The sequence below is a fragment of the Stegastes partitus genome, unplaced genomic scaffold (genome assembly GCF_000690725.1).
Source record: "Stegastes partitus isolate 25-593 unplaced genomic scaffold, Stegastes_partitus-1.0.2 Scaffold253, whole genome shotgun sequence".
NCBI lineage: Eukaryota > Metazoa > Chordata > Actinopteri > Pomacentridae > Stegastes > Stegastes partitus.
In genome coordinates, this window is record NW_007577984.1 from 413,279 (window position 1) to 430,261 (window position 16,983).

Genomic DNA, 16,983 nt, shown 5'->3' on the forward strand with positions numbered 1-16,983 from the left:
GTTTACCTGCAGATGAGATGGCAGCAGGATACACTATGGGAAGCCAGCCGAGGCAATGTGACACTCTGGGAAGGTTCTGTTGGGAAACCTTAGGTCTTGGTGTGCGTGTGGATATTACTTTGCCACATAGCACCTTCCTAAACATAGCTGCAGATCACGTACACCCCTTAATGGAAACAGTATTTCCTGATGGCCGTGGCCTCTTTCAGCTGGATACTGTGTTGGGCCACAATGCAAAAATTGTTCAGAAAGAGTTCAAGGGGTTCGATTTTACCTCCAAAGACCCCAGATCTCTGACCTATCGAGCACTTGTGTTGGAAAAACAACTCTGATCGATGGAGGCTCCATCTCACAACTTCCAGGACTTAAAAGGATCCACTGCCTGATAAGACAGGAAGGACACCTTCAGAGGTTTCATCAATCAGGCCTCAATGAGTCACAGCCGCTTGGAGACAACGTACGCCATATCACGTTTTTGATGTTCTCTGATCAGTTTATAAGCATGTGTCGTTTTTCTATTCTTTTAAAGATGCATTCAGAAAATCTTGTACATCTGATGTTCATTTTTCTAACAGCAAAATAACACACAGAGCTTATTGGAAGGCAGTGACACAATGTGTGCTGTTTATTACTGAATCTGTGACTTACTGTGCAACAGTATAATGTCATATATTAAATGCTTTACACAACCTTTTAAAAAAAATGTGTATGAGAACTATGCAATGCTCTGTCAGTATGAGCTCTTCTTCTAACTCAACCGTTAAAGCTTATAGAAGCAATAAGCCAGCATCGCTGCACGCCAATCCATATTAAATTTTCTCCTTTATCGAGGTTTCTGCATGCAATAGGGTGTGTTGTGTTAAAGACATCCGGACACGCACACACATGAAGACTTGCAACATTGGTTATTACGCACTCGCTCACACATAAACACTCACACATAAATGTAGACGTTTTGCTGAAGGTGTTGAGAGGTTTCCGACATGTGCTCTGAAGTATCAGGCCTTCAGACCCTCAGGGGTTGCTGTGACTGACATTTTCCCAAACAGGTGGAACAAACAGAGTCACAAGACACTTTGGAAACAAAAAAAAAAACAAAAAAAAAACACCCACTTGCTCATTTCACCACAGAGAATGTGAAGGACAATTGAACGACAGGACAATGACGGCAGTGATTCCTGCCCTGCGTCCGATCAGAGCAGGAGGTCCGTGACTGAGGGCAGCAGCTCGGCCAACTCCGACTCCACGTTGAGCGTCTGAGCGACAGGGTTGCCGCGGAGATCAAGGCGCTTCAGCTTGGGGCAGGAGGCCAACGGCTGAAGATCTGCCAGCGTGGAGATTTCTGTGCACTGGGTTAATGAAAAAGCCTTCCTGTGTGCCGCTGGTGACTAACATCGGTAGCAATGAACAACAGGATATCTGACGCACATATTCCCAACACTGGTGTAACAGTAAGAGCGGTTTGTCAAATATGACACCGGGGCATGAATTCCTTCTAAATATAAAACACGGAGCCATCAAACTAATTCCAACTGTCATTACAATAAAAACCTGGATGTAGCCTCACCTGCAAGCCTCATTAATTCTTCTCAAGTGTATCCGGGGAGGTGAAGCATGAAGGGGAAGGAGTCTGTGGCGATGATGTGTTGTTAAGTGTCTCTTCCCATCTTAATGATGCTGTTTGCTCTGTGAAATTGCAGCGCTGTGTTTATTTACTCATTGCTTGAGTTTCAGGTAAAATAAATTATTCATACACTGAGCTGAAGAGTCTCGTTTACCGCTGTGATTTTCTAAATGCTCTAAACACCGCTCTTGTGTGCTGCAGGGCTTTTTACATCACACGCCGTCAGCTGCTGGCAGTCTTCACCACTCTGGGTTGGTGTACCGTGCTCCGCTACTCAGAGTCGCTTCACACATTTCTTGAGTCACGAGAACACCGAAAGGAGTACAGCGATCACAATATAAACCGATCCCTATGACACCGGTGCTGCAGGCGAAACAGAGATCCAGGACAGAATGTTTCGCCAGCAGACTGAATGTCAACCTCTACATTAAGGATACTGTTATTCTTCAAGAGGACTTCTTCCAGTTTGGGAAGGTGGTACACCCCCTCCAGGTTTTCTATTGAGTTGTTATCAGCCTCCAAGACCTGGAAGTGTGAAGAGGTCGTTTAATTGCAGAGGACAAAAAAAAAAAAAAAGTCAATCAATACGTGTCTTTCCTAGTCTATGATTTGAGGCACACACAAAAGAAGACTGTCCATGCAGGAGAGACAATTGGATTTGAATTGCAGCTTTATCACCTCCAGGCACTGCAACATAGCGAACTGAGGAGGCAGCTGTTGCAGCTGATTAGAAGACAGGTTGATATGGGTAACCAATAACAGCTGGTCCAGGTGGCATAAAGTGGTCAGGTTCTGTTAGAAAAGAAACAAAGAAATCGTTTTTAAGCATTTCCCAAACAAGGCTTTCCGGCAAATCAAATGTGATTTCTCGTTGTAATTCCGAGCCGACCTTGTCAGAAATACTGAAGACGCGCACTTCGGCGTACTCCATTTTCAGGATGGTGTTTTCAATCATAAACTTGCTGCACAAGTCACTGTAGTATGCAGAGCGCATGGAATCTACTTCCTGGGAGAGAAAGAGAGAGCATACAGTCAGTGATGTCTGCCTGCACTGTGCAGAAATACATTTTCTATCAGTGCTACAACTGCACTGTACACAGGCTGTACTCACTTTGAGTGTTTGGAAATGAGCGAGTGTCTCCTTTTCATACCCCAGAGGATCCAGTGCCCTCATCAGGAGGATAATGGTCAGTAAGCACCCTGTTGAGGCAAAGAGAACCATCAGTAAATACATGAGAGCATCATGAACAGCAGTAACAAACATCAGTGTCATGTGTTTCTATGGGCCTGACGTTCGCTCTAAGTATGTCAACCAGAGGTGGAAGAAGTACTCTGATCTTGTACATAAGTAAAAGTACTGATACCACATTGAAGGAATACTCTGTTATAAGCAAAAGTCATGCATTTACATTTATACTTCAGTGAGTACAAACGTATTAGCATCAAAAAATACTTGAAGTACCAAAATGACAGAATGGCATGTTTCAGAGAAAAGTATATTACTGTAGTAGAATTGTTTGCAATACTATGTTCATCACTTTTATGTTGAAGCTGGCTGAGGTTGCTTTAACTACTATTGTTTATCTGCTGGTGAATCTGTGAGTCTTCCCTCTAAACATCTTAATCTAAATCTATAATAATACCTCATAATGTATTTGTTGCTAATATTTTGTATTATTAAATTAAATCTGCAATGTAACTAAAGTGATCAAACATTGGGAAGTAAAAAGTACAAGATTTGCCCCTGAGCTGGGGTGAAGTGTAACTATAAAATGGAAGAACACGGATGTACTCCAGGAAAGCACAGGGAACTGAAAATTGTACTGAACTGCACAGTACTTGAGGAAATTTACTTAAATGTACACACCACAGCTGATGTCAGTTCACACCTGGTGTTAGAGTGCGTCTCCACATTCGTCTCATCCTCAAACATTTCTGTTCGCAAAAGCCAAATCAAAACAGCACTAATTCCATCTACTCCTTGCCAGGTTCCAGACAAACTAAATCACACAAGATTATCGAAGCACTTGTACTATTACCTGGGAGCTTTCTGAAATGTTCAGATGTTGTGAACAATAGCCTGCTCAGATGATCTGAGAATAAGTATGTACTCCTGTGTAAACAGAGGACAGCAGCTGAATAGGGAGTCCTTCAGTATGGGCCAGGACTGTTTCACATTCACACTGCTAAAGAAAAGGTGACCCCACGTGACACAAGCTGCCTTTGAATGCTGTCTGAGTGATCACACCACTATTTAAAGCCGTCTACCTTTGATCACATCACCAAGATGCCGTCAGTAGTAGGTGTAAGCTGGGTCTCTATGAAGTCGCCGATATGATTCTGTAATATGATGAATTTAAAAGCACTTACATTTATTGAGTGGCTCCAGTTCTTGTAGCTGGTTGACTGATTGCAGCTCCGACTGTAACACTGAGGTCTTCTCTACCGACAGTTCACTCCTACAGAGAAAGAGCACACTTACTTCTTATTCCTGGAAAACAAAAACTACACATTGTGTTGCCAATGTGCCAAAACAATACCTGAAAAGTTCCTGATCGGTAGCAGAGTCCCGACACCAGCTCTCAGCTCGACCTTTAAGAGTCAGAAGTTTACAGTGTAACACAGCTTGAGGAAATAAACATTCAAAATTCATAATTCAGCCTCGAATGGAGCACGAAGAGAAGATATTTATCACCTGTGTACAGAGCACAGTCCCTGTGAGTGTGTTTTTCTGTCCAGTGCACAGTCAGATTGTGTTCATTAGAGATGTCGTTTATCGTTCCAGGAGGGAGATCGCAGATCTGAGCCGCCGTTAAGGTTAGAAAGAGACCAAACTTGAATTATTTATTCCAAGTGAAAAGGAAGTGTTTGATTTGAGTATAAATTAGCCACCTTAATAGAAACCTGCGCAGGCCCACAGTGTGAGTGCGCATATTAACGTCATGGCTCATTTCCAGAACCAATAAAGTTGAGATGGGCAGTATGACTAAAATATAACATCCTCATTTAGACAAGTTAGGCTTTAATGATTTCATTTAGATTTGCAAGGACAAATCAAGTACTTAATCACATTAAGAATGTTTAATTGTGTTTTAGACTAAATCAGCAGCTGTTAAAGGAGAGAAAAAGCTTAAAAGTATGAATAAAGTTTAAGGCAGACTGCAGATTTTCTGAGTGACTGCGCATGTATTATCCAAATGTATTATATGCTTGAAAGCTCAGGAAAAGTGGACTGTGAGTTATTTTAAGACCAAATCATTGTGTTTCTCTACATTATCTACATTTTTGATGGAAACAACCACCCTTTGCAAGCTCCAACAAAAAGCAGCCCTTCTAGAGCTGTGGAGGATCCAAAGCCCTTCCAAAGGACACCTCCGGATTCTTCCCAAAACCTTCTCCTTCAGCTGCCTCACCAAACTTGGTGTCCTGTGTCACTGTGCCCGAACAAGGTGAAACAAAACAGCCCAAACACACTTGTGTGGGATGAGCTACAAACATTCCTCTGCAGTAAACTGACAAAAGTTTTATGATGAAACAATTTTCTCTTTCTCTTGATGCACATACCGCAGCGTCTTATCAGCATGTGGTATGTGAAGAATGACACGAACAGAATGTTAAGGCAGTATCCTGCTCAATCAGCAGTACATGGCGACAGTCACGATTAATCTCTGTGGGGGTAACTTGCTAGTTTTGAGTCATAAAGGAAAAGGATACCCAGACAGGGCTGTGTTTAAAGCGCGGGTGGACACTCCTCCACTCCACTCTCTGGGGCTGACCGTCGAGGACCAGCAGCAGGCCGACCGACTGCGCCTGACAGGACAAGGGCAGGGAGGAAGCTTGTTAAGTCGACACTGTTTTTTTGCACAACTGGTAACAAACGTTTTCCAAACCTGAATTCCCTTTTTAAAAATATTTCACGCGGTTGAAACAGCAGCAGTGATGACCACACCAAATCTCTGTATTCAAAGCCCATTTCACACAGAAATAAATAAAAACTACCATAAATACAGATTAATCCACATTCATAACCTAACACATCATAACATCACTACAAATTAGACCGCAATCTGCAGTTTATATCGGCGGCGCAATCAATGCCATAAACAAATACAATGCAACTATCATCATTTAAAAAATGTTTTAAACAGAAAACACTTTTTGTTTTTTTGTTGTTAGTATTTTTTGTGTTCTGATGGATCCATTTTTCTTGCTAGGAGCCAAACATTACATGAACTACTACTAGAGCCAATCTAGAGATGTCATTCTTTCATTAAAGCACTTTGTTTCTGAGATTAACTGCTAAACTTTGACAAGCCGTGTGAAAATGTGTGACCAATTATTCAAAAAATAAAAAATTAAAAGATTAAAACATAGGAAAGCTTTACTTTAATAAGGACAAGTAAAGATACTGACATTGACAGGTCTGGAGAAAGCAACAGCCACTCTCTCCTCATCCCGACTGACATACACGCAGCTTATCATCTCTTCACGCTCCGCTGTTAAAAAGACAAAAAACTTGGACTCATGTTTGACAAGTGACAGAGCAGAGCAAATATTTGCAAGCACAGAAATAGTGGAAGGTACCTTCATACATATTTAAACACAGACACAATTACAGATAGGCGTACCTCTGCCTAATAACCAGCGATAGTAGAACCAGGCGCTCTGGTCGTTGGGATCAGTGAAGAAAGCATTTTGTACAAGCTCATATTCTGAAAGAAATGAATACAGTTTGATGCTAAATGTGCTGAATTAAACTTAAAACATCGACTGCAAAGTACAACTATTTATAGGGATTGCAAAGACTGAGGCTGCCCCCTATCTGTTGCCGTTGGGCGTTGCTGACTGCAGAGTTTACCTTTGAGTAGCTGCTCTTCACAGACACGGTGGGAGTGGGTTTGAGGAGATGGTGGAGGGGAGGTCTGGGGAGGCTCGCGGCACGGTGAGGGCGGCTCGGGTGACTCCGGGTGGAGCAGAGGCAGTAGGGTGCTGCGGTAGTGCCAGCTGGAGTAGTTGGAAAAGTTGGAGCCAATGAGACGATCGGTAAATGCCAACTCCTGATCCACGGGAACGCCAGACATCTTGACAACCATTCGGCGATAATCCCAGCAATGGACTGGTCAAGATGAGAGAAAATGATGAGAAATGTGTAGAAACACTGCAGGTGTGGATAAATTACAACAACTGCTGAATCATTCACATTTTCAACCAGATTCTTCCCTTTTCTACTCACAGTTGCGGTCGTCCAGGCTTAAACAACGGTCACACAGGCTCAGCTCTCGGGCCCAGTCCGGTCGAGGCAAGCGGGCTGAGACCCAGCCTCGGTGGTGCCAGCTGCCATAAGACTTCGGGTTCACCTTCAGGCAAGACTCCAGAAACGACAGCTCGGCCTCGTAAATCTTCTGCACTTCATCCTCATCTCTGGAGGAGACATCGAGAGGCAAAATCATCACTCTTCTGGCACTTCCTACATGATTTACCATTCAAAAAAAATGGGCTCCACTGTTAAATTATGAACGGAAAATTACTGCAAATGATCTCACTTCACAGTTTCCAGGTGCATGAGGATTTCTCTTCTGTAGTTCCAGAGGGTTGCAAAGTCAGGATTGGAGGATAGGAGCTGCTGGGTCAGCTGGAGAGCCTCGTCATCCCAAACACCCTCATTCCTCTGTCATAGAATAAGAAAGTCACGAGGGTTAGGCACATACACTAAGTGACAGGCAGCCAAACAGAACGTGAGAATGACATCAAAGAAATTAGTAAGCATGTAAACATTTAAGCACTGAACATAACAATTGGTTTAAATACTATACAATATTTATCATATAGATTTAAAAGATGGCAGTTTAAAGGTTGAGGCTAATGTTTTCTGTATTTCTGCAATGGTAAACAATACCCATGAAAAGAACAAAAACAATGACGTGTTAGTCTGAGGGCTGAACGATTTTGGGAAAATATCTAAATGTGACTACTCGGATTTGATTTGCAACGTCATTTCTAAAAGTCAAGCTTAAGCTCAATATTCACTGTGACTGAAAACATATGATGAAACATTACCACACGAGACACAATCCATTTACTCAGCAGTTTACGCTGCATAACAAATCTTGAATTGCAGCCTTTGCGATTTGCTAATTGCATTATTCTCAACATTTAATTCTTCAGCAATAGTTTGTGCAACCCTCAGCGTTTTTTTTAACTCCTCCACACCATCTGTGGCACTCAGCCCGGAGCCCATTTGGTCCTCCTCACCATAAAAAAGGAACAAATGTCCTAAAACAACTGAATTGGGGGTTTTTTGTTGTTGTTTCTTTTTAGCAAAAAATCCTGCACTATTTTCAGCTGCAGGTTACTGTGATACATAATTGTAAAGGTCTGACTCGAAATAAACTACAGTACCTATATTTAATGTCAATAGCGTGGTGTTGAGCTGTATCAGGTTCTGGCTACAAAAGTACAAGAAGAATTAAACACTGGTTTTGCTCTTTTCATTGAATTTGGTAAAAACATATAGTACAATGTAGTTCTCCAAATGACCTTAGAAAAACAAGCATCGCGTGCAGCCACATATATCTTCAGCTTCTTCTCACGCTCCTTCCTTTTCTCCTCTTCCTGCTGGGCTGTAGATTTAATCTTCACTCGACCATGCTGACAAAAACATATACAGGGAAGGTAAGGTAGGTACAATGTACTCTGCTGCCCAAAAGTTAGGGGAAAATAAATGACACAAGTGCACAGTGAAAGTGCCCATATTTCCTAGGAAAATTAGTAAATAATAAATGTCTTACCATCTTTTCTTATTTTGAAGGAGACCTCTTCAAAAACCTGTTTGTTTTGGCACATGGGGGGGAGGTGACAGTGGTGTTAGGCCTGAAGAACGTTTACATGGCACACAAGCACAGACAGCTGACAGGCTAACACAAAAGTTGTTATAAGTCATTATTATGAGCACTCTGTGTAGAAATATCCAGTCCTGAGAAACGCTAAAACACGAAATACAAACAGCTTCGAGACTGAAGTTAGCTCGAAATGAACTGAGTGTCAGGTTAGCTTGCTAATTAGCTCCGTTGTCAGTAAACAGCACAGGGCTGGGCTCATTCACAGTTCATTGAATGCAGCTCAGATGAACAGAAACCAGCGGCACAAGACGTATTTTCATTACGGCTGCACACTAAACCCCAAGTTGCTAATTATATAAAACACCCACCTGCTTTATTTGTTGGCTTGCCTGCTGTTTTTCAGAATGCAGTTTGATTTGTCATGTCACTATCAGGGTTTATAACGACTACAATTTTTCTTCCGTCTCATGAAAATGACGTCACTGAGAGTGTGTTGTCAGTGTCGCGGTGGTTTGTCGCTCTCTAGTGGAGAAAACTGTAAACAGCAGCGATGCAGTGTTTGGAGATACATGCAGGGTTTGAACCGGGATTTGCATAATAGGTTGTATTTATATATTCTTTGAGAAGAAACTTTAAATTTAAAAAGAGTGCTGATTGGTGTATTACAGTAAATGCTGGCAAGTAGAGATATTTTTAAAAAAAAATAGATTAAAAAAGTATGAATAAAAGTATAAATACTTTAAGTATAATAACAATAATGATTATTATCATTATCAGTAGCAGTAGTAGTAGTAGTAGTAGCAGTAGCAATACTACTAATAGTAATATATTATGATGATGACAATGATGATTTATATTAATAGTTTTACAGCTGTTGTTGTCAAGGCTCACACATGTGGTGGAGAATTTTTCTGACGAACACATTCCCTGAATTATTGTAAAACGTTCTACCCTGAAGACAAAAGGAACATGATCTTTAGTTGACTTGTAGGTTTATTGAACACTGTGCAGAGAGCAGGCCACAAACAAACCGAGCTAGTGCTGAGAGCAGCTAATTATTGTCACAGAAAGCATTAACTTAAATATATTTTAACCCCATCCAATGTTCATTATAGGCCCATTGCTGTATTTTCTGATCCACTGATTCTCTCCTCATGTTCACATTTACACCAAAACCTTGTACAACCTCTGTTCAGTCCTTCTTCTGTCCTGAACATTTGGCCTTAATGTCTTCTGAGTAGGTACAATGATGCACAATGGGGCTTACAAAACCATCTTATCAAAGTTGTCCTGGACAGTTCTCACATGGACCGTCCTCAAACATGATCACTTTCAACCTTCTGATTATTTACCATTGTTACATTTAGCTTATGTGATTATGTATGTATGCCCTCATGCACATCAAATGTGTAAAAACTTGCTTCAAATGTTCTAAACACTTGATTATATATTTATTGACACGACTCAGGCTGCAGACAGTAGAAATAGGGTTGATTTCTTCAATCAAAACGAGTTCCAGTGAACATTATTGTGTCCTGCTGATATGGATTGTCCAGAGTAACACAGAAATTGTTTCTGTAATGAGGTGTCACAGCTGCATTTTGTGAATGTTATTTTTCTTGAAACTAAAAGCTAAACTCAAATCACCTCCACGCTGTTGGAGAAATTTCAGTCAGATGCCTCAAACTAAGTCCATTATTTTGTGTTACAAAACACAAGCAATGACAGCAGTCAGACAACTTATTGACAATGTTGCAGAAAGAAGGTCTGAGTTTAAACTGTCCAATTTCTTCCAGGCAGCTTGTGCAATAAGTGAACTGTCAAAACTGAGATGCTCATCATGTTGAAGAATGGAAAATATATTGGGAAACTTGCTATACACTCTAAAGATTTTAAAGTTTATGTCTTTGCCACTTTAATGATGAAGTCGACCAAGAAGCAAAGTTATTCCAATGTCATCACTCAGATTCATCATTTTTGCAAATACAGTCTACAGCCGTCATTTGTCTCTGGTATAATTTAACTTCTGGTGTAATTATCTCATATTCAAATGAATATTGATATTTTAAAAATGCAGCTCTCACAAAAACAGATATTTCCACAACAGGTTGTCTTTATACATCCATCCAAATATCCATCCATCCATCCATCCATTATCTATACACTGCCTAATTCTCACTGGGGTCGTGGGGGGGCTGGAGTCTATCCCTAATCACAATACTTGTTGCTTATTACTTGCTTATTACGGTAAATTGTAAAGCAGGCCTTATTTTTCTAGCTGTTGCTTTAAATGTATAAATGATGACTTGACAAAGCAGACAGATGCCACTCACGTTACAAAGTTTATTTCTCCTCATCTCCACAAGGAGGCAACTATTAGTGATTCAATGTATTTATGGCAGCACCTCCCACCTTCTCAACCTGGACTTCCTCCTCTTTGTCTGCAGACACCTTCACCTCCAGTGAGAGTTTGTAGGTGTTTGCTATGTGCCTTTTGAAAAACATTCAATGTAAGTTATGGTTTTGTTCTGATCCAGTCTTTTTTTTCTTAAATATTATTATTACAAGCTATGTGTTTGGCTAATTACATGTAGTTATGGCACCTTCATTTGAAAATACTCAGCGTGATTTAAAGGCTGATTTCTTTTGGCACGATATTAAAATGTGTTTCTTTATATTTTGAACCACGGCAAACATCAAAACAAGCCATCATGGCATTTAACGTTGTCATTTTTAAATAAATAAACTGGACAGTTGAGAACAACTCTCATTCCTAGTTGTTTCCTAGTGTTTCATGGTTCCACTCGGTTCCACGAAGATTCTTCTTCTTGTTGGATGTCATTTTTGCACTTTCTGGTCCATTTCATAATTTGACTGATGCAACATCCATCCATTATCTATACACCACTTAATCCTCACCAGGGTCACGGGGGGCTGGAGTGTATCCCAGCTGACTTAGGGCAAAGGCAGAGGATACCCTGGACAGGTCACCACAGAGAGACAGACAACCAAGCACACTCACATTCACACCTACGGACAATTTAGAATCACCAATTAACCTCAACATATTTTTGGACTTTGGGAAGAAGCTGGAGAACCTGAAGAGAGCATGCAAACTCCACATAGAAAGATCCCAGTGCTGGGATGCGAACCGGCGACCTTCTTGCTGCGAGGCAACAATGCTACCAACTGCGCCACCTTGCAGCCCCTGATGCAACATTTTAAATAAAATGAAAGAAGAAGAAAAATGTTAACCTCCATGTAAAGGACAATAACAGAGTATCCCAGTTACACAGTTGTATACTCAAGTATGCGTCAGTGTCAGACCACTTTATAGAAAATGTCTTTTATTATTTTGATGAATATTTGCATTTAATTGATGGTTCAGGAAACACTGACATCCCCGTCATAAACAAAAACACACCAGTCGTTGCACTGATCCAACTAAACTGTCTCCAGTGAGCATAATAAACTGTTTTCAACAGCAGTCTGTGGCTTTTTATTTTTTTTTACATCAGTGAATAGATAAGTTCCATTTTTGCAGTGATACCACTACTGTAAATATTATTAAATTTAAGCAGCAAAACGGAAAAGTCTCTGTGATAATCCTCTTTATTCACCAGGGGAAAAAAAGGGAGAAAAAAAGCTTCCCTTGAGGAAACCTGCCTACATTTGAGCTTTAGCTGAGACTAAAATGTATCTACAGTCCTGCAGGATTCATCCTTAAAACAGTCGCGTTGTTCCCAGTGACTTCACTGCAGAGACTGCAGATGTGTGCACAACAGCACAGTAAAAGCGTGCATGTTAGTAAAGCTGCGTATGATCAGTATGACACATCAGAAGTGGAAACAATTTATCAAGTTGCTGCTGCTTTACCACCTGCGTGTGCACAGCTCCTCCCTCAGTTTGAAGGCAGTATGAATCGTGCTGCCGTGTGATGCTACAGCTGTTTAACAAAGCCAAAGAAAAGACAGCATGACATTCTGCGTTTGTTTGTTCAGCGCGCAACAGAATCTGAAAGCAGATTTTGAGAGTTATGTAATTTAAACTGCTATAAATGAATCAACAAAATAAGCATATTGTAAAATCAAGTAAGCCCATGAGTGTATTAAGAAGCAAACTACACACATAAATGAGGCTAAAACAGCATAAAATAACATAACGCACCAGTGAGGAGCATTTAGACAAGAAATCAAAGCTGCTCAGTAAATCAAGTAAAGGCTGGAAAGGTTCTCTGATAAAAGTATGTCTTAAAAGGAGAGTTTAAAGGAGGTCACTGATGCTGCTTCCTCACCTTTGTGGCTCTTGCATGACAATATGCCTCAGAAATCTGGTGCTAATTTGTGTGGAGTCTCTGACTTAAACATGGATAGCAAATAGAAATGATCACTGACACTCTTTACTGCAGAGCCTGTGGATTAATGCTGCATCATGTCTGAGATTCAGCTTTTCAAATGCAAATGTTCATTTCTATACCCAGTAAGTGTGGAAAAAAAAAAAAAAGCTTTAATGTGTTTTGGAGATAAAGTTGTTCCAAATACATGAACATGTTCCTCGACCTGCACTTGGAAACAGATGATTTATATACAGTATAAACTGATGTGTAAAAGGAGGAAATAGTTTCAGGTTGTTTTAGAGAGAGGGCATAAATCTGTCTTCTTAACTTTAGGGCTTCTTCTGACAAATGACAGACACAGATAACAAAATAAATGTGTTATCTAAAAAAAAAAAAAAAAGCATTTAAAGTCAAGACTAAGGAACGACGTTTCACATCACAACCTTCAAGTGCTTCTTTTTTTATTGAGAATTTAAATGTCATTTGTGCAAAGAGAAAGTACAAAATGATAAAACTGAATAGGAAACCATCGTGACAAAACCTTTTTTTAAATTATTGTTTTAACAGAAGAACAATAAGAAGCAGAAACTGTCTAATAGGTTACACAACATGCAGGATATTTCATTTTCGATGTATAGAGCCACGGTTATTTTTCCACCCCTGAGCCTGACTCTGTGCTTCATTTGCTTATTAATTTAGTCAGGTGTAGTGAGTTTTTTTTTTCACTGTGGGAAACTTCAAGTGCACTCTGGCATTAAATTGCAAAGATTCAATCTTTCCTTTTGAACATAGAAAAAAAAAATTACATTAAGTGATAAATTTTTTTCATCTCAGCGGGGAAATTCTGTGGTTTCTGTGTGAATACAAATCCAATGAGACAGTTTCCAGACTGTCTTCCGTTCACTGTGAAGTTCTTTTTCTAGCAAATGAAGTAAAACGGAATCATAATGAAATAGTTAGCAGGTCAGATTGGCAAATCTTTATTCCATCAAAACAGATGATTACAATAAACATTATGTTTGGTACATTATAAAGACAATATATGTCTGACCTGTTTAATGTACATATTTTACAGTATTACATTATACATAGACTTTTTCCAATTGAAAATGATCAGAGGGAACTTTTTAAAACTGTGAAGTCATGGATATTACTAAACTAAAACGGAATGAGACATTTGGTACAGTTTCATGATAGGAATGTTATATTTAGGCTCACTTTACAACCTTCTAACATTATACCACATCCCACAACATCACCACCAAACTGAATCAACAAATGTTTAACACAGTAAGTAAATGTACAAAAAAAAATACAACTTTTTACACTTAATAAATACAAAGTCTATCCATCATTCTAGATCTTAACTTATTTCCCAGGAACGTGGAGTCAGTTAGTCAATGTTATGTTAATATTATGTTAATGTAATACCTTTTATCACTTTAATGACATCAATCCGTCAGAATAAGACACCAAGAACCATTTCATCCTGATTTAGTGCTCAGAGAAAAACTTCATATAGTGTCTCACATGAAGGTGTCCTCTGCTCTGTTAGAATTATTACGAGAAAAATGTTCAATTAATTGAAAGCTCTCAGTTCTGAGTAACTCTCTACCCAAAGGTTGCTAGTGTTCAGACACTTATCTGAAAATGTTTGGTCAAGCTTTTGTCAAGATGTTTTTTCACATGTAGGTTGCCAAGTTTAAATAATGTTACTTTCTTCCACAGCAGCAAGGGGTTGTTGATGTACTTTTTTTTTTTTAATTCTGGAAATAAATGTCAACTGCAAAAAGAGTGGATAACTTTCAAGAATCATGAAGTCAAGATGTCTGTGTTGATTCTAAGTCATCCAGATCATTGGTAATCCAAGGCACTTCAGTACAAAGCAACTGAATTTCTTTCTTTTAAGTTCTTGGAGATGTTTCACCTCCTCATCCAGGAGGCTTCTTCAGTCCAAGTTGGCATTTATCTCCATAACACTTGCAAAAAAAAAGTAGCCAAGCAACTCCTTGATGCTGTAACAGAAGGCAACCTAATGTAAATGTTTTAATCTGGTTTTCATCAACCCCAAGCGGCAACTTATGGGGCTAAAAAAAAAAAATCAAGCCAGCATGAAAGTGCCACACGTTGCAGTTCCTCAAATGGCCACTTGAGGCTGGCTTGAAAAGTGAGTCAACCCCATAGACTCTAACGTTAGGCCATGTTTACACATCGCCGGGTATTTACAAAAACGGATCCACATTTCAAACATAACATTGTTCACACCAGATACTTTTCAAAAAATCTTCATTTCCACAAACCCGCATACACACGTCGTTAAGAGCTGCTATGAGCATGCCAAACCCATAGAAGGCAGTGCAATGAGAAGCATAAAGCCATGCTAGCCAATCAGAATCCTGGATTACTTCCTGTTACTTCAACGATAATGGCGCGAGGGTTGCTTGTTTGGACCGACAGAGAAGTGGAGCTACTCCTAAATGTGGTGTTAGAGTACAAAACAAGTAAAATCCATCCATTTCTATCACAGTAGCCAAACTGTAAACATGGGTCGCACACATTTGACGCTGATAACACTTTTGTCGCATACTGTGACATCAAACTCCGTCTCCTCCCGTCTACATGCAAACGTAAAGACGGAGTTTTTCCAAATCTCCACTTTGGCCAGAGTTTTCAGGTATGATCACTTTTGGTGACTTGAAGCTTTGTTTACGTGTAAACCAAAGGCCTGAACGCACTGAAATATCACCGTTTTTGCTACATGTAAATGGGACCTTAAAATATCACCATTCGGGGGCTTAAAATGTCCAACTTTACAGCAAAAATAAACATGTTGACAGCCTGGTACAAAAAACTGTTTTGGTCTCTATGGCCAAGTCTGCCATTCAGGACAACTATACAGGTGGTGAATTTCTATATACCTCACTCGTTGGAATTGCATTAACTTTTAAAGTTATGCATAATTAAGCATGTGTCCGCTTTGAATGGCAGTTTGGTGCCATCACAGGACAGCTAATGACCCAGAGATGGTCGCGTGGCTCGCCCCAGCTCTACTCGTGCTTCCCTTCTTTGCTCATTTTTGGATAAGTCAGGAGTTAGAAAAAGTCAGGCACTGGTTATGTACCACACCGAGCTTCACAACTGTTAGTCAGGAAACGTTTGGATAGTGTCACAGAGGGTTCTTCTATCTTTACGAACAGTCTATGGTTTGGTCACTGAGTTAGACTATTTGTGTCACCATTAACAACGACGTCTCTTCATTTTTGGGACTAATTTCATTTTTTTTCTGTGCGCCCATTGAGTCACATATTTCAAAGACCTGTGATTTCCTCAATCTGTCATTCGCACAGAACTTCATGTCCCAATTAACCCCACCGAGTGCTCAGTAGATGTGTGAAATTGGATGTCCAAAAATACCCTTCTTTTGAACTCAACTGATACTGAGTGACTGCCTCCAGAAATATTAAGACTCAACCACTGCATCTAACAGTTACCTGCCTGAATACATGAAAGGCTGCTGTCTCCTTTGATTTTTACTTAAACTTTAAGCAACACGTTGCAGAACTTGTACAAACAACTTCTTTTTTTTTTTTTTATCAACTAAGCAACACCAGCAGAGTATGACCTGTTTTCAATTTTGAAGACAGAGATGATTTTGCATGCTTTCCCCCTCCTCCTCATGTCTGGACTGCTAAACAGGGTTTTTGGAGGACAGAACCCAGCTGCCAGGCTTTTAACCAGAATAAACAGGTTGGAAAAACTTTACCCAGCTTTGGCCTCTTTACAGTGGCTTCCAGTATGTTTTAGTATTAATATTTAAATGCCTTTACAGCGCTACATGGTCTAACTCCTTTAAGCTTGTTTTTTATGGCTCACCTGATAATTCCATATGTTCATTTTATAGTTTCAATGTATTCAGTATTAAGCTTCAGTGTAGGCAACAGTAAAAATAAAGAAAAACCTTACATCAATAAGCCACCCTCTTCCAAAGGGTGGCAGAGCTTTCAGAATTAGAACCCTCAGGCACTCAGCCCGGGGATATACGGCAGGTTGAGTCCGTAGAGTCTTTTAAATGTAAGCATGAGACGTACTTTTATCCATGATTTCACTTGATTTTGTTTCATGGATCTCCATCCAGCCATCCATTCTTTTTTCTATACACCACCTAATCCTCACCAGCGTCGCCA

General features: G+C 40.0%; 1 protein-coding gene across 1 annotated transcript; it reads right to left on the reverse strand.

Annotated features, from left to right (window-relative positions):
* Nucleotides 1-593: 593 nt before the first annotated feature.
* rabggta (Rab geranylgeranyltransferase subunit alpha) lies at nucleotides 594-8,914 on the reverse strand. The gene is made up of 17 exons (XM_008281978.1): nucleotides 8,832-8,914; nucleotides 8,413-8,449; nucleotides 8,162-8,272; nucleotides 7,168-7,292; nucleotides 6,858-7,045; nucleotides 6,483-6,740; nucleotides 6,253-6,336; nucleotides 6,038-6,120; nucleotides 5,339-5,434; nucleotides 4,320-4,425; nucleotides 4,165-4,216; nucleotides 3,995-4,083; nucleotides 2,736-2,824; nucleotides 2,514-2,630; nucleotides 2,303-2,416; nucleotides 2,062-2,149; nucleotides 594-1,342 (listed from the first exon to the last, which is right to left on the reverse strand). The coding sequence occupies exons 2-17, from the start codon at nucleotides 8,413-8,415 to the stop codon at nucleotides 1,194-1,196; spliced, it is 1,752 nt and encodes a 583-aa protein (XP_008280200.1). The 5' UTR covers nucleotides 8,416-8,449; nucleotides 8,832-8,914; the 3' UTR covers nucleotides 594-1,193.
* Nucleotides 8,915-16,983: the final 8,069 nt, after the last annotated feature.

Coding starts and splice junctions, on each gene's coding strand:
- rabggta (XM_008281978.1), bottom strand. Junction 6,741..6,857: donor AAGCCTGGACGACCGCAACT/GTGAGTAGAAAA, acceptor CATCTTGACCAG/TCCATTGCTGGGATTATCGC. Junction 2,417..2,513: donor TCTTCAGTATTTCTGACAAG/GTCGGCTCGGAA, acceptor CTTTTCTAACAG/AACCTGACCACTTTATGCCA.